The sequence below is a fragment of the Lagopus leucura genome, unplaced genomic scaffold (assembly GCF_019238085.1).
Source record: "Lagopus leucura isolate 7727_CA_CO unplaced genomic scaffold, USGS_WTPT01 Super-Scaffold_73, whole genome shotgun sequence".
NCBI classification, from domain to species: domain Eukaryota; kingdom Metazoa; phylum Chordata; class Aves; order Galliformes; family Phasianidae; genus Lagopus; species Lagopus leucura.
This window is the reverse complement of record NW_024962252.1, coordinates 17,352,621-17,379,744: the sequence shown is the minus strand read 5'-3', so window position 1 is coordinate 17,379,744 and position 27,124 is coordinate 17,352,621. Positions and strand designations below refer to the sequence as shown.

The following is a 27,124-nucleotide window of genomic DNA, read 5'->3' as shown; positions in this document are numbered from 1 at the left end:
AGTCACAACAGTGGAGGGGAATGATGTGGATGGTACTCCTCCTCAATTAGATGGTTATTGTATGAACGTTGCTGTAAATAATAGTCACATGGATTTAGCAAAATACGAGATTTTATCTGATCCAGGGGATTTGAGTATAACAGATGCAGGCTCAAATGAAATGACATTTTCTGTTCAGCAGCTTGAATTAGATTGCACTGTAAACTGTCCAAAAGCTATCCCAGAGAGAAGTGAAAGCAATATCTGGACTACAGGCATACAAGAAACCTTAGATACAGTCTGCAATGGCCTATTGTCTAATAAGGTAATTAAAAAAAATCCATTTGTGAAATAGTTGTAATGTAACCTTAAACAAACTTGCTTATAGTCTTCTCCTACACTTGACTCTTGTTGGAAACGCTTTGTGTTTTATTAATTCAGCAGATGTAGTGGTCAGAGACACTCGTGCAGCACACACGAGATGTCCCAAATAGGTGTGGTGGTCAGTTTGGAAAATGAACGAGGGGCAATTTCTGACAGGGGTGATTATTTCCAGCTGTTCAGTGCATGGTTATTTATTGTCCAGATGGTGTCTGTTACTCTTAATTTGGAGAGCCTCACTGTGCACTGATGTTCGTGTTCAGTTGTTCAGTTCTTACACAGATTGTGGTTAAAGGCAATGCCATTCAAGGGCAGCTACAGCCCATTTATTCAGGGCTGAACTGCCTTACTCATAAAGGTATAAGCAACAGTATCAGATTGTTGTGGTTTCCAAGGCACGTAGATTAAAGGCTCACTGCATGTTCTGAAAGCCTTCCTTTGCATTTGCGTGCCTGAAAGTAGATCTGACGGCATGGCTGTGTTTTAGAGGCACTGGGTCTTACAGTGCTCTCAGAGTGGTGGGTAAGGTAGGAGCTTTGTAATAAGGAAAGGGTGTTTATCACGTCTGTAATTTCTTTCTTCCCTCTCTGGTTGAAATCTGAGATACTTCAAGCTTTGTTGCTAAGTTGTTTGGGTAAACTTTGGCCTCAGCAGTAATTGTAATTTATTTTAAGCTTCTCTTTGCAAAGAACTCTTGTCTTTTTAAGGGGCAGGTTATGGAGATCAGTCCTTTGTGGCAGGACATGGCTTTCAAAAGATGAGGCTTTATGGGACATAAAAGAATTTGTTGTTGGTTCAGTATAAAAAGATTATTTTGCCTTCTCTCTAAAGTAAAGAAAAATAGGAACGTTTTCCCTTTTCTGGGAGCAGCCAGCTGGTTGCATGCTGTAAGTTTTCATGTAACCACAGTCCTAGAGTTTTCAGGGCTTTTTCTTTTTTGTCCATAATAACAAAATTCTTATGGATGCTTAGTTGATTTTACACCCCCTTTCTTCTCCCCCCTTGCTTGGTGTAGCTTTGCCCTAGCTTCTAGATTGACTTGTCAAGCTCCTGGAAGCGTGCTTAGCCACCTGAGGGCTGCTGCTTGCAAAGAAATCACTTGCCATACTGTGTTCCGTGCAAAAGAGGAGTCATTGGTATGTTTGAAGTGATTCCTTTTCAGAATGCTGAGAAAGGTTGCTTTGAATGCGCTAAATGTACACCAAAACTGTTACTGAATGCTGCTATAGAAATAGAAGGATTTAGGGTCAAAAGTTGAGCATTCTTTAGCATTGTTTATTCATTGGTTATTTTTCACTGGCCTGTGTAATTAATTCAGGGGCTTTGGGCCATTTTCTGATCTCATTGACACTGGTTTCGTTTCAGCCTCATTCAGTTGAATACAAGTGGTGATTTACATTGCTGTTGCTAATGGTAATAATCTGGCTCTGAAAAGCCTCAAGTACCTGAAAAAGTAAAATAAAGCAAACAGAAAACTGTTCAAATTGTTGTTTGGGCACTGTCAAAGCCCTGGTGATTTGCAAGAATGTTTCTGAATTAAAACCATTCTCATGGGTGTCCTCTGTGACGATTTTTCAGGAACATCTGTACTGCTTCCTCATTTTATTATGCTTATATTCTCATAAAACCTCCCTTAAAATCATTCTTTCTTCTCTGTTTCTTTAACTTGAAAGTTTTACTTTTGTCCTAACTTGGCAAAAAATGCCCAGTTGTCTGTCTTGGTGTTTGCTTGTTTATGTAAGGATAACTTACAGTCCTTCTGTGCTTTTTTTTTTTTTTTTTTTTTGTATAGTTTATAGACAGATAATTGAACAGATAGATGCATTCCTCTGGTCTTCATATTTTTCCTTGTTGTGAAGATCTTCTCCCTCCCTTTCTTTCTCCCCTTTCTTCCTGTTTAGAGCTACTGATGGAAATGTATGTCATCCTACCTTAGTGGTGTACTGCATTTATTTTGTTTAGATGAGGTCTTTCATGTCGTTTGTTTGTTTGTTTGTTTGTTTTAAGGAAGGTTCTGGTAAGGAATGGTTTTCCTTTCTTTATCAGTCAGGAAATTCAGCACATACATATATACATATGTATTATTTTTACATAGTGTGATGCACAAGGTGAATTCTATTTTTCATGCGTGTCCTGGTTTTCCAACTGCAGGTATTCCAGAAAGAAGAAATTGAGCCCCTGCAGGTTAAACAACAGGAGGTGAACTGGTTGGGTCAAGGCCTTATTCAAAGTGCTGCTAAAAGCACCAACACAGAAAGCCTTGAACATGACCTTGAAGATGTTAACACCCGGTGGAAAACTCTTAATAAGAAGGTTATTATTTTGTATGCTCTTCTGCTTTTGTCATGTCCTATGTTTTCCTTACTTATTTACTTCTTTCAAAACACAGGAAATTAAATATTCAGTTATGTTATTTTATACAATAACTTCAGTAGTAATTCCAAGGATAAGATTTGTATCGCTAGTTGCCGGAGATACTAGCTGTCATTATAAAGTTCTGTCAAACTTTCTGTAGGTCTCTCATGGCTTTTCATTGAGGAAAGACTCCTCCAGGGCTCTGCATTCCTTTCTGCTTCAGCAGAACAGAGAAGTTTGATAACTCAGTGAAAGAGGCAAGAGTTATGACACATGGGAAAGGTAGCAATGTCATTTGTAGTCACCTGCTTTGGAGCACTCCCTTTTTGGTATTTTTTCACATTTCTTCACTGTTATATTTGTGTACACTGGCTATACATGCTCAGTGCAGGACACAGTGATTCAACCCAGCTTAGTGTGGCTAGTGGCACATTTCCTTTATAGTAAGTACCTTAAGTGTTGCCTGAAAGTTTGGAAGGTGCTACTGCTTTGGAAAACTCTGCTGTAGATTTTTTTTTTTTTCCTATGCTTTAAAGGCTTATCTTCCTGAAGTAGTTGCTGTTGAAAATGGCAGGGATGGGAAGTCCAAATAGCATTCAGTTTCTGCTGCTCTCTGTGTTCCCAAAAGAGTGATGCAGCAGAGCCACTGACACTTGTAATTCACCTATTTGTCCTATCCTTTCCTATGTCTTTTTTCCTTTGAAGGCGTTATTGCCCCTCAATTGCTTCTCAGGATTCCTGGCTCAGTCTTCTTGTAAGGAAAACGAAGAGCATAAGAAATACAAACATCCTGTCAGTGTAATTCATGTTACTGTAGCTAAATGAAACAGGAGTGTCTCTTGTAATGGACTACTAGAGCAGATTCGTTTACTCAGTCAACCTCTTTTTGGTGGATGACTGCAGAGATTAATGGTAAATTGTGCAATAGTGCTGTTACAAAAACCTATGAAAGTGAGTGTACATGGTAATGATATTGCCAAGTGTTAAGCAAAGGAAAAAAAATGTACAGTCAGATGCTCTACTTTCTTTCAGGTGGCCCAACGTGCAGCACAACTGCAGGAAGCCCTCCTTCACTGCGGGAGATTTCAGGATGCCCTTGAATCTCTGCTTAGTTGGCTCATTGATACAGAAGAACTTGTGGCTAATCAAAAGCCGCCATCTGCTGAATTCAAAGTTGTGAAGGCCCAAATACAAGAGCAGAAAGTAAGTAAAATATGTCCAGTCTCTTCCTTCTCACTGGAGAAATGAGAAGAAATCCTCCTGTCTGTCAAAGCAGAGATCTCTTCAAGTATACTGAGGTATATTTGACAGCCACCCATTTGGTACTCCAGAGTCTATCCAGCTGGGAGAAGTGCCCACCTTCTAGGAGCACAGGACAGAGTGAGACACTGCAATCTGAGCTCTAATTAGAATTATTAACATTCTCTTGGAAATAAATGTTAATGTCCATTGGAAAAGAAAATGATTTTACTAAACTAGATCAATGATTTCACTGTATCTCAAAGAAATAATGAGTAGGTTATATCACTGATTTTTGTATCTGTTTACACAATTGCCTTTGTGTTGCCAAATCTAGAAGGACATGTGTCTTTCTCATGAATGCTCCTACAAAATACATCAAATACTTTAAATTGCATGTTTTCTTAAGTGGTATTAGGCATAACTTGTTACCCTGTATATTTGCTCTTTGGGTTTGCCTCATGTTTTCACCCCAAGGAAACCTAAGAGGTCTTTTGGACTTGGGGAAGCTCTGCTGCTATTGAGAAATTAAAATGAGCATGTATGTGGAGCCAGGGAGGAGGAGTGCCTATATTTGATTAGCATTAGCATTAGTCACAACATCGCAATATAAGCATTGCTTTTTTTTTTTCTCTTTAAGAGTTTTTCAAGAAGTCTAGCTCCATCTGTTTTTACACTTGTAATGTTACAGTGTTCCTTAATAACTCCATATCTCATTGCTTTCTCTAGCTTCTCCAGAGGCTGTTGGATGACCGCAAGCCTACTGTTGAGGTAATCAAGCGTGAAGGGGAGAAAATTGCAGAGTCAGCAGAACCTGCTGATAAAGTGAAAATCTTGAAGCAGTTGAGTTTGCTGGATAGTCGATGGGATGCATTGCTCAGTAAAGCTGAAACAAGGTATTTCAAATTCTTTCATAGCTTTGAATAATACAGATATAGCATGTGATGGATGGTCAAAAGCAGTATGTGGAACTCCCTAACGTAAATATTTTAAGTAATATTATCCTTGTTAGTACATTACATTGCTGTATCTTGAAGTTGATGTAATAGGTCCTCTGAAGAAAAAAGTGGGAAGTAGGGACTTGAAAAGAGCGAAAGCTTGTAACAGAATCATAGCCTGGGATATAACAATTGGCTAGAATTAACTGCATATGTGTATTTTGTATTATACAGTTTATCTTTGTTGGTTCACTAGTTTCTTGATTTAAAAACCACATCTCCTGTTTTGCATAGAATCAAGTGTGGATTTGAGACTTAAATAATAACAGTGTTTCATTGGAACTTCAGAATCCTGACATGCTGCTACAAAGAGGTGGCATTTCTCCTTTTGCTGTTCAGTGTTATCCATATAATTAGTTTCTACAGGGTAGTAACCCTGGTGCTGCCAGTTGTTGATGTTCTTACTCAAGTTGCTAAGCTGCATTAATTCCGGAGAAAAAAGGACCACTGAAGTATGTACCTGTATTCTAGCAGTGCAGAAAACAGTCTGCTAGAGATTGCAGTCCAGTTCAAGTTCCAATTCAACAAGACACAATATCTACATATACACACACTTAGATATTTTTGAGTTGTCTGTGTATAAAATATATGGCAAGTCATGAACTGTAAAGCATCTGAAGACATCAGTGTTTAAAGGACTTTGCTGAATGTATTTTCTGGGTAGGGATTTTAAGAAGGACAGCCTCGTAGTAGGGAGAGAAGAGTATGCATAAGTGACCTGAAAAAAGATATGTAATTGAGAATGAGAAAGGATTTGGAAAGTTTAAGAAAATTGTTTTAAGTGAGCAGTAAAACTTTACAGTGAAGAGCAAATGGATGGATTGGGATTTGAGCAATTAGAGTAATATTAAATTCAGCTGTGTTGTCTTCTAGTTCTTCTGCTAGCCTCTATAGTTCCTTTACTCTGAATCTCTTGTTATTTCATACTGAAGATACAATTATTCAATTATTCAATTGGTAGAGTAAACCACTAATAGATAATTATTTCCTTTTTTTTCCTTTTTTTTTTTCTTTTTTTTTTTTTTAATTTATTGGAGGAATCTGAGTCATTGGTGGAATAAATGTTAATGTCATGTTTAATTTAATATTCTTTTCCCAATCTGGTGATACTTAATTAAAAATCAAATTGCAGCTTTTCCCAAGCTATCTATTAGTTGCAGGCTTGTCTCCATTTTCCTTTGCCAGTCTCTGGAAATGAGAAGATCTGAAGATCAGACCACAATTCTGAAAACTAAGTAGAGTATTTCTGTGAGCATTATATAGCTGACTGTGACAGGTCTGTAGGGTCTCCCTTGTTTGTAAGCCTAGGGAAGCATGTATAAGCATAGCTTTTACCTGTAATAAGATCCCCTGCTGAAAGACAATACTGTGATGTTTTTTATGTGCGGAAAAATATCTCTTAAAAGTCTTCTTGAGGGAAATTGTCTCAGCAGTGGCTGTAGAGAAGGCTTCCTGTAATCAGGAACTTTCTCTGAAATGTAATAATCTGAAACGGAAAGGTTTTAGATACTTCTTTTTTTTATTTTGGAGGTCAAGTCTTAGTGCTTTATTACCACTGTCTCATTAGTTTCAAATTAGAGTGAAGTAAAGCCACGTAGTTCTGTTCACATCATTGAACAAATGTTAGCAGATAATGTACAGTGCTGAGGAAGTGTGATCATATGTTCTGGTTCAGTAGAGTCTTTGCCTAACTATAAAAGGTGTAATCACAGAATCACAGAATTGCAGGGGTTGGAAGGGACCTCAAGAGATCATCCAGTCCAACACCGCTGCTAAAGCAGATGCCCTACAGTAGGCTCTTTCTCTTGGGATGTTTATAGGAACCGTCAGTTGGAAGGCATCTCAGTGGTAGCACAGCAGTTTCATGAAGCTCTGGAGCCATTGGTGGAGTGGCTGTCGGCCACAGAGAAGAGACTTGCAAATGCTGAACCCATTGGAACACAGGCTTCCAAACTGCAACAGCAGATTTCTCAGCATAAAGTAAGATATGAGCAACACATTTGCTCATGCCATTCTATTTAAACTCATCTGTGAAGTAAGCATAATTGGGAAAGCTCTTGTGGTGTACTTGTGTTTTACTACACTTTTTTTTTCCTGTGATTTGAGTTTTATTCATTTGTGTTGGCAGTACGTTCTTTTTAATTCAGTTTTTATTTAGTTCCACTTATATTTCTTTTATGTTTTTCTGATTTTCTTTTCCATTGTTTTTCATTATTTAAAAAAATATATAGGCCCTAGAAGATGATGTCCTAGCTCACAATAAGAGTTTGCTTCAGGCCATTAGCACTGGTCAGTCTCTAAAGACTATGAGCTCCAGGGAAGATAAAGATATGGTGCAGGAAAAGCTAGATTCTTCTCAGGCCCGATACATTGAGATTCAAGAGAAGAGCAACAGCAGGTCTGAACTTCTACAGCAAGCATACTGCAATGCTCAGATTTTTGGGGAGGACGAAGTTGAGTTGATGAACTGGCTGAATGAAGTCCATGATAAACTGAGCAAGTTGTCAGTCCAAGATTGCAACACAGAATTGCTTGAGAAACAGCACTCTGAACTACTGGTATTTTGATTTCTGTTCATTTATTATTTATTTTTATATGATTTATAATCCATATTTCATTTATTTTTCATTAATCTATTTTGTTTTAAATGGAAATATGCTTAATCCAAATAAAAATAGTGTTGTTTATTATGTTTGTGCTTACATAAGTGGCATTTTCTCTTAGGAGCTTCAGGAGGAGATTCTTCTCAGAAAACAAAATGTTGATTTGGCTATACAAAATGGTTTAGAGCTTCTCAAACAAACAACAGGTGAGAGCTTTTAGAAAAGTACAATTTGCCAGGCTTTTTTTTTTTTTTTTTTTTTTTTCTTGTAATGATAAGTGCTTATGAGAAGTTTTAAGTAAAATATGTAGATACTAGTAACAACCAATATGCTTGTTTGTTAAAGCACTTGTAGTTATCTATTTTAACAAAGGTATGAGATCAGAGTGGGTTATGTTTTGGAGCCAAATGTATTGTTAATGTTAGTGAGCAAAAGTTAGTTTATGCTTGTAGGGAATTTGGCCCTTGTTTTACTATTATTCTTAATGGAAAATTTAGTGAACCTGCATTCCATTCCTAATTTCAAGTTATGGACATTATTCTGGTTGGAGGGCTGTTTGGCTGTGGACACAGTCAGTTCCCTGGAGACATTCACAGAAGAACGAGATATTAGACTACCTTTTACTGCAAGAGGAAAGCTTTGTCCATTGGAGCCAATACTGTGGGAAAAGTTGCATTCCAGTTGTACGCCATCTGTCTGCTCTGTAGATCAACACCTGTCCAGATTTTCCAGCACCTCTAAAGTTCTTGAGCTCCTTAAGACATACATGTGGTTGAAGACAGGGAATCTTTCTCTGTTCCAAATTTAAACATTATGCATAATCTATAATGAAATCTGAATATAAATTTCAGGAGGTTGCTTTTATTTTAGCCTTTTGTTTTTAATGGATTGTAAAGAGAGTGTTCAGTTCAAGGAGTAGTGTAAAATATCAGTGTAATGGAAAATCTAGTTAGTATTCTTGACTTTTTTTCTTATTTCAGTAACTTCTGTTATTTTTTTATAACCTTTTAAGAACTATTGTGAATTTAAGGATGGATTTTTTTTAAAGAACATTTGCATTAAATGTTGAGTCAAAGTCTTCACTTTCTGATAGTTTAGTAAAACAATAAAAAAGGCAGAAGATAGATCGTAAACTGAGGTAAACTTCATAGCTTTGTAGACTTGGTGAGGGTAGAATAATTTACAGGAGGTAAGGATTTGCTCCGTCTCCTGTTTGGATCATTTTCTAAATTAAATACTGAGATTGCTGTGTTAGGTAGGGGCCAATGCTTAGGATTTTTTTTTTATTTTTAGGGAATTATGTTCACAAGAAATAATGTTCTTCTGGTATTTTAGGTGATGAAGTTATAATAATTCAAGATAAACTGGAAGGCATTAAAGTGAGATACAAAGACATTACAAAATTGAGTTCTGATGTGTCCAAGACCTTAGAGCAGGCCCTACAGCTTGCAGGTCAGCTGCACTCAACCCATGAAGAGCTCTGCAAATGGCTTGACAAAGTGGAAGTGGAGTTACTGTCGTATGAAACTCAAATACCACAGGGTGAAGAATTAAGCCAAGCACAAGAAAGACAAAAAGTAGGTTTTAGAGTCTGTGAATTATTGCTGTATGGTTTTTTGTGTTAACTTTTGGTTTGGCAGAAAACTGTTTTGTGAATAACTAATTTGGCATTAGATCAGCTGTAATTGTAGCAGTAGTTAAGAATCACGCTTACTTTCCAGAGTCATTTGTTATAATCCCATACAAAATTGGGTTTTGATTTATTTTTAGCTCAGCAGCACAATGTTTCTTTTTTGTTCAAGCAGCTACCTTACCCTGGGAAAACTCTAGACTTGTCAAACAAAGTTATTTTGGTTCTTTGGTTATGACATGGATATCATCCTGTAAAATATGAAAAAGACAGCATTTAAAATGCATTACTGATCTTGTTTAACAAAAAACACTTATTTAAAAAAAATAATATTGCAAGTTGGATGGTGAGGGCAGTGTTTTGAGTGGGAAAAAAATGAAAATATGTATTTCCTTCAAGTTATGTATGCACTATATTAATACACATTAACATTTAATATTTTAAGATGTTAATAAATTGAATTATTTGTTTGTAGATGTAGAAATGGATACAGAATCATCAGTGGGGCTTCCTGTACAGAAAAAGCTTGAAGGATTGTGTGATAATTTGACAGGAATATAACCCAATCATTTCTCATTTCAGAAATTGTTTGAATTCATATTTTGCTTCATTTCATGCTTTAGTGTTGATTTAGTTCCTTATGGTGTGACGGGTTGCAACTAGTATGTGTTAGTTTTATTTTATTTGTTCACTTCCTTAAGCACTCACAACTCATAAAATTTCAGAGAATTTCAAACTATCATATCAACTGGAGAAATGTTTTTAGTTACGTACTCTGCAGTAAGCTTAGACCCACCAACTTTTTTGTCAAGCAACTGACAAGTATCAAAAAGCTAGTACAACTGAGCTGAAAATAATTGTGCTCATTTATCCCTTTGGTGTGCCTGGAAAACATTTCAGATCTCTAGTCAGTAGTTTAGAGAATAAAAAAACATATGTAAACTGTGTGTGCGTGTTCAACTCATGCTGGCGCATTTACTTTAAATTACCTTTTTCAGGAGTTGAAAAAAGAAGCAAAAAACAACAAAGCCTTACTGGACACTCTCAATGAAGTCGGCAGTGCCTTCCTGGAACTGGTGCCATGGAGGGCTAGAGAGGGGCTTGACAAGATGATAACAGAGGACAACGAACGTTACAGATTAGTGAGTGACACAATCTCTCAGAAGGTGGATGAGATTGATGCCGCCATCCTGAGATCCCAGCAGGTACTGATAACCTGTTTTAGGGCTATAATAAGTGGCCTCTGGCAATGTGTACTTGAATAGAAGATATCCTTTAATAGCGTTACCAAACATTTCTTGTGCTCAGGCAGCAAAAGACCTGTTTGAATGGAATGTGACTCCACTGTAAAGATACGCATGCCAGAAGGTATGCTGTTGTAACCATATGACTTTCTGTTGATAAAAGCTTCAGTCTTGTAGCTAACATTACTATAACTGTCCCGTGGACTTTTCTTGAGTAACAACTGCATTGCCCTTACCTTTCACAGATCATGTTGAGTAAAATATGGCCCAGCTCCCCAGCCAGTTTTCCTGGATGCAGCACTGAAATCAATAATATTGCCACGCCTTCCAGCGTCAGTTGATTGTCTAGCTTCTCTGTATTTTTGACAGTTGAAAGCTGGATTATATTATCTAAAGTGTACTGCAAAGTTTAAATAACAGTTGCTTTTATGCATAGCTACAATGCTTTTCTTCTTGGGATACAAAACCTGAATTACTAAATGTGTGAAGCTTTCAAAACACACACAGATGCATGTATATGGGTACACTTGGAGAACTGACACTCCAATTATATTACTAAATGGACCCACTTTAAGGTCTATGTTTGTAAAAGCAAAATGGAACACAATTTTTCCACTGTCTGCCTACAATTCAGGCATAAAAATATTGGTGGAGATTTTTCTTTCTGCTAATAGTTCCCGTAAATAGTTATAATGGGACAAGGAGAAACCGTATGTGACGATTTCAAAGTTTGTTGGAAGCCAACTGAAAGAGGCTGGCAGTAACTCAGATCTCCTTATTAGTGAGGTTAAAAATAACTTCATGTTTAACTTTTTAAGGGGTTTGGTATGAGTATTATTTTGTCTCCTTGAAACAAATCCTCAGCAACAAAGGGTGATTTTCTATGAGTGAAAAGAGGAAAAAGGAAGGCAGGCAAGAATGCCAGGGGGTCCTCCATGGAGCTCCTGGACTTTAAGTACAAAAAGAAAGTCTATAAGGAGTGGAAGGAGAAACTGGTTACCTGGGAAGACTGCAAAGTTGTCCGAGCAGCCAGGGATCAGGCTAGGAAACCTAAAACCTAGATATAATTAAATCTAGCTAGGGACATAAAGGGGAACAAGAAGAAATTCTACAGGTATATCAGAGATACGATAAAAGGAAGGCTGGGAAAGATGTGGGCCCTCTCCTGCAGGAAACTGAAGACCTGGTCATGAGGGATACAGAGTAAGCTGAGGTGCTCAGTGACTTCTTTGCCTTAGTCTTCACCAGCAAGGGCTCTAGCCACACCTCACAAGCTGCAGAAAACAAAGGTAAGAATTTGGAGAAAGACATCTGCCTGCTGCTAGAGAACATCAGGCTTGAGAGCATCTAAAGAACCTGAAGGTGCACAAGTCCATGGGACTTGATGAGATCTATCCATGGGTTCTAAGAGAACTGGCAGATGAAGTTGCCAAGCTGCTTTGCAAGAGCTGGCAGTCTGGTGAAGTTCCCACTGGAAAAGGGAAAACACAACTCCCATTTTCAAGGTTAGGAAGAAGAGAAGATCAGGGAACTATAGGCCAATCAGATCTAGCACAATCATGGAGCAGATCCTCCTGAAGACCCTAAGAAGGTACATGGAAAATAAAGACAAGGTGATTGGTGGTAACCAACATGGCTTCACCAAGGGCAAGTTTATGCCTGACAAACTTGACCTTTTATGATGGAGGTATAGTGCCACTGGATAAAGGAAGATCAACTGATTTCATCTTGCTGGACTTGTGCAAAGTATTTGACACTGTCCCGCATGACATCCTAATCACTAAATTGGACAAAAAGAGTATTTGATGGATGAACAACTTGCTGGATAAATAATGAGCTGGATGGTCACACTCAGAGAGTCGTGGTCAACGGCTCAATGTCCAAATGGAAACCAGTGACGTGTAGTGTTCCTCAGGGATTGGTGTTGGGACTGGTGTTATTAAACATCTTTCTAGGCCTAGATTCATAGAATTCTAATAGATTCTATGAAACAGGAGAATGTTTGCTCTCCTTCAAGTCTCTGAATTATGTTTCATCACCTAACACCAATTCAGCACATCTAAGTCCAGGCCAGAAGAGTCCAGAGATGCTGCTCCACTACCTAGCCTTGAAAGGACATATTGCACTAGAGTCCTGAATACCCCTAACCTTCACTTGAGCCCACCACAGTATGCTCCTATACACTATATCCTATGATTAAGGGGCTTAAGATGCTTCAGTATAAGGATAAGCTGCTTTCCATTCAGCTCAAAGATAGACTATGCATAATGAAAAAATATTTTTGGAGGAGCTAATGCTTTGTGAGCTTACCCTGAAGCAACTTGTTCAAGTGACTGTTCTATTAAAAAGTTTTGATTGAAGGGCACATCCACCAAGAATGCGAGAGTTCAGTGGAAGTAGCATGGTTTTTGTGATAGACATTAATGGGCCAAGGAGACAAATGCATTAAGCTGTGTGAACTGTTCAGTACATGGTTTCATGCTGTTAATGAGGTTGAATGCTTAATATAATGTGAATACCCCTAAATGGATAGAAATATGCAAGAGAGAAATTTCTACTGCATGTTCTCATTTGTTGATACTGAAGGTATTGGTCAGTATCTTTCTCTAGTGCAAAAAGTGCAATATAGAAGGTCATATTTTGTAGTTGCTTTTCTTGTTCTTTGCACTAAAGCAGTCACAGAGAGTGCTTTATAAAGCATTCATAGAGAAAATCACAGTGTCATCATATTCACAAGCCATCCTTCCTAGTTAGAAGTACTTCAACGAAACATGGTTGGTTAAACCAGGTAGGAATAAAACAGACTTTTTTTATAGTGACTCAAGCAATGTTCAAGGCTGAAAAATAATTCTGCTATGCATTATTGAGAAAAATATCTTTGAATTTTGGATGCAAAGGGAGCTGGTTTTGTATTTCATATTCCTCAATGTTATACGCACACATCATAAGTTACAAATCCTACAACCTTAGTAAATGAGGCTTAGAGTTCTAATGTAGCTCAGCACTGTGGAACCTAGACTTTTCCAGTGCCGTGCCTTGATTTTATTATTTCCACTAAATGTTTGCTCAATATTAGTGACATACCCATGGATATTTGGTATTAGGAAGTCACAGACTGGTTGTACCTCTGACATATTTGACATCATGTTCATTTCCTTAAGTTGGGTTATAAGTAGATGGGCTTCCAAAGAACTGGGATTAAATACTGTTGGAGCATTTACTTCATGCTAATTTTTACAGTACTGATTGTTTCAGAAAATACCTTTCTGTTAGGAAGTTACACAATTTAGGACACATACTACTTTCTGTTACTTTGTATGAGAAATGACATATGGTGAAAAAGAATGTTTCAGCTCTTTCATGTAACAAATGGATTAAACAAGGCTGAAAAAGATTGACTCAATAAGAATGAAATCTCAGAACTGCTTCCTTTGTTTTCATGGGACTCATAATTAACCACTAAAACAAGAGTTATTTAGTGGCCAAAGCAAACTCCAGCTATGTTCCAGGAGCAGCATAGTCCTACAACCACAAATGCACTGGCCATCAGATTTAAAAGACGACTTCTGAAGGAAGTGTGGTAGTCACAGAATCACAGAATGGCCAGGGTTGGAAGGGAACTCAAGGATCATGAATCTCCAACCCCCCTGCCACATGCAGGGCCACCAGCCCCCCATTTAATACCAGACCAGGCTGCCCAGGGCCCCATCCAACCTGGCCTTGAACACATCCTAGGACAGGGCATCCACAACCTCTCTGGGCACCTGTTCCAGCACCTCACCACTCGCTCTGTAAAGAACTTAAATAACAGGTTCTGACCTAAAATGCCCTGATAGACCTTCAGAATAACTCAGAGCTATACTAATCTTCAAATAATTGCAGTGGGATCAAACCTTTAGAAAAAAAATAGTTTTAGTGCTTATTGCTTTGTGCCTCTGATGGTACTGCAAATTATTTCTCTATGGCTTAAGCTCAGTGTTACAGTATGGATGCACTAAGGTGCACATTTGCAAACTTGACCAGAAGTGATAGATAATACATCATTTTTTAAAAAACTATTCTTTTCATCAGAATTCGACCCCAAGGTAATTCTTTTCAGGTTCTCTTGTTTTTTTTTTGTTTTTTTTTTTATAGTAACAAACAGATCATCTAAATAATTAATTACTTTAGTGCTTTAAGGTAATTCTTGAAACACTGAAGTGTCAACTAACGGTAGTCTGAAGTTAAACTTTACTGAAAGGACTGGCTGCCCAAATGCCTCATTTTGACATTTATATTTTGGTATTTTGATATTTAATCCATGTTCTGGTTTTGGATGAAATGCTGTCTTCTCTGAATTCCGTATTTTGTTGGGCTTTTTTTCCACTGACTTACTTGAATTGTAATTGCTTCACCTTTATAATTTATTACCAAAGCATCTCTTAAGATGGAAAAGATAGCATCAAACAGCTATTTCTTAGGATAATTCCAGCAGTAGTAGAAAAAATAAATTTGGAGGTGGAAAAGATGTGAAAGTTGAGTCAAGTGAAAATAAACATTCTAGTTAAGATTATGAAGTGGTAACCCTTTTAGTTATGATTGTTAGAGGAGTGATAGACTTTGAAAAATGTACGTCTGTTGCTTTGTTTATGAATTAAGCTGATTTTATTCCAGTTCCTCAGAACCATTTGAGGCATTGTATTTCATTTACATAAAATCCTCATATGGAAAGAGAGTTACTGTCTTTCTGCTAATTCAGAAGTGTGCTTTTTATCTTCTGTAAAATTTTTGAAGTCATTCTAACTTTTCATGTCTATAGAATCATTGAACTTAGTCATGTCTCCCTCATTTAGTTTGATCAAGCAGCTGATGCTGAACTCGCCTGGATTGCAGAAACAGAGAAGAAACTGATGTCTCTTGGTGATATTAGGCTTGAGCAAGACCAGACCACAGCTCAGCTACAAGTTCAAAAGGTAAAAGAAATGCATTTCCAACTGTCATGTTAATTATTGGCCAGAACAGTCTCCATCTAGAAAATGTACTGCTGTGATTTAATTTTCAGTCCATCATAATGCACTTCACAAATAGTTTTTGCTCCATGTACTTTATTTTATATTGCTGACCAGTTTTTATTGTGTTTCAAGGCTTTTACCATGGAGATTTTGAGGCACAAAGATACTATAGATGAACTTGTTAAGTCCGGGGATAAGATTATGAACACGTGCACTGAAGAAGAAAAGCAGACCATAAAGGTAAATTTCCCATAAATTTGCAGCTATGGTGGTGGATAGGAAGACCATAGACTGCAGGAAGATTCTTATGGTGTATACTTTAAAACATTAATGAAAAAGCATTAATTACAGCCACTTCTGGTCCAAGAGTTGTAATACTAGAAGAAATGCTTCAGGATGTTCAAAGAGCAAGCACTGTCTACTTCATTATCTGACACTAATTCAGAGCCCATTTGTCATCTTCCATGGTAAACAGTATTTTAGCCAGTGAAATTATTGAGTGAATAGGTATTAGTCATCTGGGGTGATGCGTGTGGAATCTGGCTGTTTATCTTCCTCTGTTCCCTAGAGTCTGTGAAGCTCTGGCTGGGTGTGTGTGTTTCAGTGCCTCATTCAGTGGCTGGCACTTCAGTGTGTGTCTTTATCTTCATTTGTGCCAATTTCAGTGGGGGAATTGTTTGCCAGGAGTGTTCCATCCTGTTGACTAACACAGCCCATGAAAGGCATTCTTACACATTTGTTTATGTGTGCACACACAGCCTGAGGTTGAGGGCTGAAAGAACATACGTATATGTGTGTGTTTTTCATGCATGCACACAGAGAGATCTTTCCTACTGGCATTTTTAGAATGAACTTTTTTACTGGTATGGATGTGATCTGTGATTTTGGTCCTTCCAGAGACCAACAGTAATTCACTAATTGTGCTCTGCTGCAGAATCACTGAATAAATTTGATTTGTTCTTAAGTGAATTTAGTTCAGTCTATTAAAATATAGCCCAAAGGGTGAGCAATTGTAGGTGATCCTCTGTTAGATAAATATTTCAGTAAAACAAAAAACAAAAAAAACCCCCCAAAAAAACAGTATATCTGTATACTAGGCTATATTTTGTCCTTTGGATAGCATCCCTATATTTAATTTACATGCAACACATAACAAATGAAACAATATCTTGTTCTAACAGAAAAGGTCTTGTACTTCATATTCAGCACCTTATTTATATGTCTTGTATTTCTAAGGTTAGCACTTACATGTATTGTTGCATTGTAATATTTCATTTCAACATTTTTACATGTAATGTAAAAATGATAAGATGGTCAGTCTTCCACAGAAAATTATATATCCAGTTGATACATCTTTTATTATCATATGCCCAAACAGAATAGAGGGGTAATGCTTAAACCTTTAAGTTCTGTCATGTTATTAACGGTAATGTATTCTCATTAATTAATACTTGCTAACATGGAAAATAGTGTTATGTGCTTTCTGTAGAAAGTTTATCCAGAAGTATATGCCCCCATTCTTTGGTAGATTTAGAAAAAAAAAAAAAAAAAGACAAATTTTTGTGCAATGTTCATGATGCTTTGATTCAGAAACGCTCTGAAAAATTTAGCTTCTGCCAAGCGTTGCTGAAGATGTGTGCCTCCAGAAAGAAAATGGGGCTGGGACAGGCAGTAAAGTTGTTTGCAGCTTAAATGGAAGTTCTAGGAATACGGTGTTGTTTGTGTTTTAGTTACTTTGAATGTGTCCTGCCAAATTCAGATCTCTCACAGCATTGGTCCTTTCCTCTTTAAATGCTCCAGTACTGTGGAACTACTATCAGAATTAAGATTTTGTTCACTATGGTTTGGTGCTATTAATTATCAAAGGCTGTTTAGGGATTAGGATAATGAATATGTGGAAAGACATACATTGCCATTTTTTGTTAATATTATTTCACAGAAAAAACTGAAGAGCCTGTTACAGAAATATGATACAGTCTGTCAAATGAACTCGGAGAGAAACCTCCAGCTGGAGCGGGCTCAGTCCCTAGTTAACCAGTTCTGGGAAACTTATGAAGAGCTTTGGCCGTGGTTAACTGAAACAGAAATGATCATCTCTCAGCTTCCTGCACCTGCCCTTGAGTATGAAACTTTAAAGCAACAACAAGAAGAGCATCGGGTAAGAATTTTGCTGTTTTCAAGAAAAAACAAAAGCAAAAAACAACAAAGTATCAAAAGCTAACTAGTATTCTGCTTGGAGCCGTGAAGTACTCTACTGACTGCTCATAACTGGCAGTTAGACTTCTGTTGAAAAAAAGTTATTTTAAATAATAATAGAAAATATACTTAAAATCACGCCTCTGCTGTTTTCCAAACTGCATGCAAACAAGATTATCTGTGGAAAAAAGCAGCAAGCAATGTATAAGCATAAAAGAGGGCTAAAGGGGAAATAACTGCCATTAAGTGACATATCTAAGCATCAGAAATGAATAGCTTAGAAATGTCTTTAAAAGTACACATAAATACGACTGTCTTAGAACAAACCAAGTCCAGAAATGGAAAGAACAAAGATTGGGTTATGTAGTAAGATTTAGGAAAGAGTAATATGAGGCAATAGAAAGAGCTAGAGTGCCTGCTTTCAGCATCCAGAAACTCAAATTCGGTCTATGTATGAAGTGTGTTAATATGCATATGTATTAACCTTATGTACATGCAAAAAAATGTGTTGTTTGTTTTGTTGATATCATGGAAAGTAAACTTTGTTGAACCAGGAAGATTGACAATTCAGGGTCCAAGAATTCTGTGGTTTGGTTTAAGCCAATCTCTTGGCCAATTCTCTTAAAAAAGGAAAATGTTTGTGATGTAATAATAAAAATAAGTAATTGTTTCTCATAACATCATAAAATAGAGAGGGAACTTTATTATATAAAGGCCTCCATGTGGCTTTTCTTGCACAGAGGAATCATCTGGGACAAGAATTGGTGTGTTTCAGACAGCAACTAGAATCCACTAGACTTGGAATCAAATTTAACTTACCAAGATTAAAAACCTGCATGTTTTAGCACATGCAAAGCCCATTTTGCTACTGGAGACACCTGTCTCTTCCTACTGAGCATAGGGTTGCTAGGCTTTTTAATTTTAGTTGCCTCGGTTAAATGACTCAAGTTAGATAGGATGAATCCTGGTTTCAAAATCCTGTTTACTGTGAGACCAGTTAATGAAGATGTGCTACTTGATACAGTGGTAAACACTGGGTTCACTCATTTGTCTTCCTACTACGTCCACAAAGAACAAACATGCTCTATTAAGACTAAGTATATCACATGAGCTTTACAAACTATCTTGATTAGTCACTACGAACCAAATCATGCTTGCTTTACTTACAGGTTTGTTTCCCCATCTACTTTAATCATTCTGCTTGCGTGAGAGGCCCTTCATCTGAACTTGTATTTTTGCATTTTCCCTGGGCTATGCCATTAGCTGAGATTTGTTTAAGTAGAAGATTAATGTCTGGCAATTTTAACACGTAATCTGATCTGGAATACTGATTTACTGGAATTGTTTACCCAATTGTGGCAAAGACCAGATCATTTGTGCTTCTGTTATAAAAAAGGATCCTCAGTACGAATACAGCTTTCTCTATTCCCTTATATTTCTTATATAGTCACTTATGTTTATATTGACATCCAGTTAATGTAGTTTGAGTTTTGCTTTTGGCAGTGTAGGAGGACTGGCATAGTAAAGTTTGTACCTATAGGTGCATAGTCTGTCACATTGTGTCAAGTTATCTATTTGTGCACCAAAATAAAATACATAAAATCATTTTCTGAAAACTTTCTTAGCTTAGCATTTTCCTTTTTCTATGCTAATCACTATTATTTTTCTTGATGCAAGTTTTACAAGTAGAATTACATTCTCAGGCAGTAGCTAGTCATTGCTTTTTGTTTTTTTGTTGTTGTTTTTCATTGTTGTTTCTTCATCAGGGGACAATGGATAGTCATGGTCACTGTATTTTCAATCTCCCCAACTCCTCCTCTTCTGGGGAGGAGCTCATAAGCAAGCCAGTATCAGGATTTCTTTTTAAGGGAAGGACCTCAGTTGAAGAGAAGAGGATTTATTTAGACTGAGACTGATATAAGCCCTTTTCTGTGTCTTCATTTGTTTAAACAATCCGTGAACTAGGAGGAACAAAGCATGTGCTTGCTCTAGCCTGTCATTCCTGCACAGTGACTGTAGGCTAGAAATGCATGGAGCTCACAGCACTGAGAGGGACAGTGTCTCACCAGACAGCGGGATTTTTCTGAAAAGGAAAAGATGAACTGAGACAATAAATGAAATTGAAAGGAATGGTTAGGTTACTCCCCCTGAAATCTCTTCCTTTTGTCAGACTTATGGGTGCAAGTAAACAAAAGCAAAATACTTAGGCAAGCTGGAAGACAAAATACCATTACCATTTGGCCTTTTGCAGTTGTCTGTGGTTTGGATTTACTTTGGGGGTGGGTGTTGAGAGGGTGGGAGAGAGTGGCTGAGATGAAATCTGATTTGTATATTAATTTCTTGTTAAACAAGAAAATTCTCATGCGTCTTCACTGGCCTCTATCCTTTTCATTGTTGTTTTTTATTCTACCTCCTGTTTGTTCTAGTTTCCTCTTTTAAATCAAGGATAACTTGCAGTAATATTATTGCAACTTCAGTACCTTGTTCTGTGATGTTCTTCAGTGGAAGGCTTTGTGGCACATATCAGCATGAAAATGTATATATGTAGTGGTATTATGCAAATATTTGGAATATAGTTACCATTTCTGTCATCATAGGTCCTAAAAATGATGGGGAGTGTCTGTTGCCAACATCATCTGCAGCCAGTATGATTTGGCACCTTGCATTCTACATGTAATGATATGCCTTGAAGGAGTATTTCGTGGCCCTTTCCAATGTATCTTTAATTGTGATGTTTCCTGGCTGGGTAGCTCTCACTTTTGGAAAGGGAATCATCACTGGCAGAGCAGTCATTAACTTTATTTAATATTATTTGTGCTTTACATTAGGATGACAGGTATTTGTTTGGAATTTCTTGCCAGCTGGATGTTTTGAAGTGTGGACAGCTGTAATGTGGTGGTCTAAACTTAAGAAACTGATAAGTTTTTTTCATTTGTTATAGCAACTGCGTGAGCTGATTGCTGAGCACAAGCCTCATATAGATAAGATGAATAAAACTGGGCCTCAGTTGCTGGAGCTGAGCCCAGGAGAAGGTTTCTCTATCCAAGAGAAATACGTGGCAGCTGACACCCTTTACAGTAAAATTAAGGAAGATGTCAAAAAGCGAGCACTGGCACTGGATGAAGCCATTTCTCAGTGTACCCAGGTATCATTTTAAGTTTAAAGAATGATTAGAGTCATATGAATGGAAAGATACACAGACATTATCATTTTATATGTATATATATCGAGACTAAACTGCTGTTTTATGTGAATTTTTCAGCTGAATAGTGTGTGAATGTTCATGTTGCTTCTCATGGCACTGATTTTCCTGAGGGGTTATAATTTTATGAGTCTGCTGCAGTTGAAAAAAAAATATTATTAGTTCTCAATTTTAAAATGTCAAAAAAGGAATATTTGATTTAACAATGTCAGATTTTCAGTTTATTCAATTTTCTTTTACTGGTCTGTTAATAGCTGATGCTGTGCTTGATCTGAATGTCTCTGTTAATCAGTTAGCTTTGCATATCTTCGTATCTAGAACTTGGCAACTGCAGTTGGTCCTTTAATGGACTGGCACTAGAGGGTACTTAACCATGCATGGTCCTTTTCACGTAAAAGAATTATGAGTAAAGTTAGACTTCACAAAATATTATTGTAGCCATAAAATTCAGGTCACATCCACAAAAGCTGTGTATCTTAGGTTAGTTAATCTATGGAATGAACCATATTAGAGTATTGATAGTATGGATTAATTTGTCATTAAATCCAAAATGAAATCTCTTTACATGACACCAAATTCAGAAAAAAAAATCCTCATTAACATGAACCTACACAAAAACCCGATAGAAGTTTTGTGTCCTGTCACTGTTTTTATGGTAAATTCCCTTTTTTGTCTGTTGGCTGGCAATTAAGTACTATATTTCTTCCTAGGACTAAAACACTAAATCACAAAAGAGATCTTAAGGTTCTCATCAGTTCTGCATTCTAAATAATTGTCTTCATAGGTCATGGTACTTAATGTTGTATTTGGAGACATTACAGGCAGAATTGAAGAATCTAAGGATGTCATTCATTTTTTGACCTGGTAGTAGCCACTATTCCATGCTACTTTCAGTCCTTCTAAATAGCCTCCTTTTTTACACCTCTGAAAGGTGCCTGTTTATTCAGATTCAGTATTTTTTCTTTTGCATATATGCTGCATGTTTGAAAATCAAGACATTTATTTAGTGTTTGAACCTTTGCTTTTTATGTGATAGACATTAACAAGATGTGCTTAAGTACAGAAAGTACAGAAGGCTAAGACCAGAAAGCAAGAAAATGCATTCTTTGGTAGGAGCTAGAATATAAACAGATGTTGAGAAAATACTTAATTACTTATAAAATAAACCCTGAAATATTTAATGTGCGTAAATGTATATGCAGATGGGAAAGCCAAACATTCTAGCTTCCAGAATGTAATTTTATATAAACTCTTTCTTTATTAAGATATGTAAATATATATTCAGACTCTGTAATATGGTGGATATGTCAGTGTTTGTCTAGACAGACCAGGAAGAATAATTATTTAACTCTTCAGGTTTCAAATTATGTTAAATTACATTATGTATCAAAGGTGGTATGTGACCTATGGAGCCAGAAAGAGAGATGGTAATGACTTGCCTTTCCTCCTTTTAAGTTCTAAATCACCTTGTCTCAGTCATTGAAGTCAGAGTAAAATGAGGCCCACTGAATGAACTGAAAATTCAAAAATGCAGGATATGTGTCCTAAAATCAGATTTGAATATTACCAAATTTATTTCAGTTGTTATCACTTCTGTAGGGCTTTCTTGCCATAATCAGTTTTTCAGAAGTCTGGAATGTAGGGAGGTTGCTTATCTTTATATATTGCATTTTGCTAGCTTGTATGATAGTTGCACTTCTAATGAAAATAGAGTTCGTAACATTAGAGTCTGTACAGTGGGAAAAATGAACTACATTTGTTTTGCATGCATTTCCTTGAATACTAAGGATGTAGTATTCATTTGCTGATGTACAGTAAGCTTGTTTTGCTGTGCTTTTTCTAGCAGCCTCCTCAAGCGTAGTCAAGAGTGCTCTTTATAGATCCTGCTGGTTCTGTACCCGCAATTTAATAAGTTCTGTAATATGGAAGGGGCATGGCTGTGAGATGCTTATAGCAATCTGTATGCATCCAGCAGAGTATATTAGTGCTTAACTTATGCTTGTACCAAAGGATAAACGATGCTAATTAGTGTAGATATAACAGAGTTTCTGGGCGCATGGGCTCTGAGTCAAATGTGGATGCTGTTGTGAGCTTTTAGTTCAGGAAGTAATGTACATTTACTGCACTAATGAGCACCACTTGGGCATTAGGCAAATGTCTTTTTGAATGACCTTAAATATCAAATCCTAATCAGGGCTTATATGCAATATGGTGGTCTTGATATTAAAATACATGTAATTAATACTAACATAAGTATCTTTCTAGAATGATGCAATCAGAAAGCCACAGATTTCTAAAATAAGATACAAAGTAACATACTAATTATGCCGGAATGGCTGCATGCAGGTAGGTGCTGCCCTGTGTAGTATTTTCAGATGGATTGTTTCAGGATTAAATTCAGACTTGATAGTAAAATTCTGTATCTCTTAACTCAGAGAAGTACCACCATTTTGCAGAGTCATGTGATTCTTTCAGATATTAAGAGGGAGAGAGCCACCTGGGGGTATTGCAAGTTGTATGTATATAACTAGAGATGTTAAATATGTTAATCTTGAAGTATGAAAGAGAACATTCAGAGGCAGTTTTTCAAACGTTTTTGTTCTAATTTCTCTACTTTTTCTTTTTGCCCTTTTCCACCCTCTTAGTTTCATGACAAGATAGATCCAACTCTTGAGAGTTTGCAACGCATAGTTGAACGCCTGAGGCAGCCACCTTCAATCTCAGCAGAGGTTGAGAAGATTAAAGAGCAAATTAGTGAAAATAAGAATGTGTCAATGGATCTGGAAAAACTTCAGCCTGTCTATGAGACGCTTAAGCAGCGAGGGGAGGAAATGATCGCTCGCTCAGAAGGGGCAGATAAGGATGTATCTGCTAAAGGTAATACACTGAGGAAAAACTCATGCAGTGGAAATGCAGCAAGCTTCATCACATAAAAGTCTTCATTTTTGATGGCCACTAATCTGGGGATTGCATTCTCCTGGAGATATAAAAAAACCAAGGCATTCATTTAGTAATTCAGCATGGATCTGACCTTTGTTTTATTTTTAAATGTCTTGTTTGTTGTTTCCACTTAACGTTGTAAAAAGTCTTGTACAAAACCAATTTTAAAGTCTAAATTTTAAAATACACACATGTGTTTCTGTTGTAGAGCTGTAGAGGTATATATGGCCAAGAATTGTTTGCCAAGGTAGTAATCTCCTTCCTTTCTTGTTTAGCTGTGCAAGATAAACTAGACCAAATGGTCCTTATTTGGCAAGACATCCAGACCTTGACCGAGGAAAGGGAGGCCAAATTGTTGGATGTTATGGAACTAGCTGAAAAGTTCTGGTGTGATCATATGGCTCTTGTAGCTACTATTAAAGATACTCAAGACTTCATTCGAGAACTGGAGGGACCTGGAGTTGACCCATCTGTAGTCAAGCAACAGCAAGAAGCTGCTGAGGTCAGTTGTTTAAGTTGATTTAAAGTATTTTATTTACAGTATGCAGAGAAAAGACAGAATTATTAGGAAATAACACAGGAGTGGTTTTGGTTTGATTTTTTTTTTTTTTTTTTTTTTTTTTGAGACAAAGAGGGATAATTACATAGAAATTTACTATAATGATATCTCAAGAGTCTATGGCAAATGATACATATCAGTGGTTAATTGCAATGAGTATGCAGCTTATGCCTGTCATTATATGTGCATATCTGTTTATAAGCATGCATATAATATATATGTCACTGAGACTTGTAAAAGTTACACATACTTTAGATTCCAGGTAATACAGAGCATCTAAATGAAAGGCATATGGATGTGTGTATTACTTTCCAAGTCTGTAATTATTTATGCTGATAGTTACAGATTTGAAAGTGAATGATAACCTCTGTAAAAGAAAACATTTTGATTAAAGAAACCTAATATAAAACTTCCTGTTTATTTTTTCCATCTCATATAAAATGACATCACTATTCGTTTATAATTTAGACCGATGTAATTTGATTTACTCTGACACTGCAAAGGGATGCTGATATTTTAAGCATCCAGTAGTAAGTCCAGGTGACTTTAAAGAAAACAGAAGTCAAACATGGATGTGTTTCTGTCTTAAAAGCAATCCTAAGAGCAAGCATACACAAATTATTGAATGTAGTATTACCAGTGTTGGATTTTTTTCCCTTGTAGGCTGCTAAAGAAGAAATTGATGGACTGCAAGAAGAACTAGAAACAGTTGTGAGCCTAGGCTCCGAACTTAGAGCTGCTTGTGGAGAGCCTGACAAACCTATTGTCAACAAGAGTATAGATGAGGTATGGGAAATGCAGATGCTCAAATTTATTAACATTACGTATGTAGCTCAGAAAGTAATGCTTCCTATTTATTTCCTTGGATATTGCAACAGATACACAGAGCACAGTTACACTATTTGATAGTGCAAATTCTCAACTACAAAACACTGTTTTTCAACGCAGTCGCCATTATTAGCTGTGCATTTTCGTCAGCAATGAAAAAGAGCCTCCATGCCATGGTCATAGAAATCTATACCAATAGAGATGTGGCCCACTGTTTCACAGCTGCAATGATGGTATCATTGCTAGGTAAAATATTGCCCTGCAGTCTATTATCAAATCGAACAGATGGAAATCAGAGGGGGCACCAAATCCAGACTATATGGTGTATATAGCAGGAGAGTCCAGCCAAGGTTGACAGTGTGCTCCATTTCATTCCAAAATGTAGTGGAATATTGGTGGGAAGGTTCAACCTCTACTGCTATACCACCAATATCCACCTTTGACATTGTAAGATAACATAATAAGGTGGGAGGCATTAGTTTTGCAGTAAACTTCATAAATTCTTGATCAGCTAATAGTAGTGTTCCCTGCCCTCTAAGAAATTCTGAAAATAAAATTTTGGTACCAGAGGTGAGATTTCTCTGGAGGCTTTCTGTTAAATTAAGGTTGGCCTTTTGCTCAGATTTGAATATAAAGAAAAATTGATTTTATTGCTTTATGGATTAATTTTTTGTAGAAGACATTTAAAAAATTACTGATTAATGCAATACATGACTATTTCTTGTGAAAATGATGCAAGAATAAGTTTCATATGCTTTATGCAAAGTATCTTAACTGGGACCAGTCCTGTTCACAACTACAAAAGACTTATAATTTCTCTCACATTTTGTAATGTAATTTTCTTTTATGCTGCTTTTATTCTAAAGATTCAATTGCAAATGATTTGACATTTCCCATACTGACTATAATCCCTATGTTAATAAATATGTCGTCAGTGTTGAACTGTGCAACTTCCGTATTATAAAACCTCAAGTGCATTCTGAAGGAAACTAAGCAATGATAGAACAAGAGGTTTAATATGAAGTGAATATGAAATATTCATGTTTGATTTATTGGAGCTACTGAGCAATATCTATTTAGTGAATGCAAATTATATGGCAGAAAAATTGTTTTTGTCTAATGGTGTAAATTGCACTTATTTGTAGCTGAACTCTGCCTGGGATGCCTTAAACAAAACATGGAAAGAGCGAGTGGATAAGCTTGCCGAAGCTATGCAGGCAGCTGTTCAGTACCAAGATGGACTGCAGGTAAGATGATGATACACCTGATATATCTAATCCAATTTTGAGTTAATAGGATATGTAGTTTTATTTAAAATGTAACGTGATTGAGTGGGTGACAAGTAATGCATCACTGGTTATGCTGAGTATTCAGCAAGCAGGTGTTTTCTGTTGATTTGTTCTCTTCATGTTGTTCACATATTGCATTACATCCAGATTCCATGGTAAAATCTCCTTCCTTATTGGCAAGTGCAGAGTTTTTTTTTGATACCACACAATTTCATAGTAATCCTGCTCACAGTTTGATAGTAATTCACATGATAGACAAGTTGATATAACAAAGTCATATGATCTGAAAGGAACAGATTATTGGTCAATATACTCACTGCTGCTGTTTTCCTTGAATGGAAGACAGTTAAAGAACGTAAGTTTTACTCCACCCTTCATGTTAGCCAATTAAAAATGTCCTTCTGGTTTCATTAAACCCTTGAAGCACAAAATAATCGTGTTTCATGTGATGCTGAGGCAAGTTTTTCATGTAGTCAGTGCAGATTAAGCAGCAGAACACACAATAATAATACACATCATGCGTGTTTTTCTGTGCACCTCATTATTTATTTTTTTCCAGATACTCTGTTCATACTATGCCAAGGTTGATGTGCAGGGTTACATTAGTATCATTGCCATTGCTTTAAATATTTTGTGGTTTTGTGTTTATATAAGCTTGGTACTTTGTGTATTTTAATGCCCTCTGGTGCA

General features: G+C 36.7%; 1 protein-coding gene across 9 annotated transcripts in view; it reads left to right on the top strand.

Moving 5' to 3' along the window:
* Positions 1–27,124, top strand: part of DST (dystonin) — a 293,875-nt gene that overhangs the window by 224,516 nt on the left and 42,235 nt on the right. For all 9 annotated transcript variants that reach the window (XM_042893142.1, XM_042893128.1, XM_042893120.1 and 6 more), the window contains 16 exons: positions 2,512–2,673; positions 3,748–3,918; positions 4,684–4,850; positions 6,773–6,932; positions 7,184–7,510; positions 7,677–7,761; positions 8,891–9,132; positions 10,184–10,390; positions 15,262–15,381; positions 15,553–15,660; positions 17,360–17,578; positions 20,558–20,761; positions 23,464–23,695; positions 24,034–24,260; positions 24,981–25,103; positions 26,291–26,392. In XM_042893142.1, the coding sequence (XP_042749076.1) occupies positions 2,512–2,673; positions 3,748–3,918; positions 4,684–4,850; positions 6,773–6,932; positions 7,184–7,510; positions 7,677–7,761; positions 8,891–9,132; positions 10,184–10,390; positions 15,262–15,381; positions 15,553–15,660; positions 17,360–17,578; positions 20,558–20,761; positions 23,464–23,695; positions 24,034–24,260; positions 24,981–25,103; positions 26,291–26,392 (2,856 nt within the window). The remainder of the gene's footprint in view (positions 1–2,511; positions 2,674–3,747; positions 3,919–4,683; positions 4,851–6,772; positions 6,933–7,183; positions 7,511–7,676; positions 7,762–8,890; positions 9,133–10,183; positions 10,391–15,261; positions 15,382–15,552; positions 15,661–17,359; positions 17,579–20,557; positions 20,762–23,463; positions 23,696–24,033; positions 24,261–24,980; positions 25,104–26,290; positions 26,393–27,124) is intronic.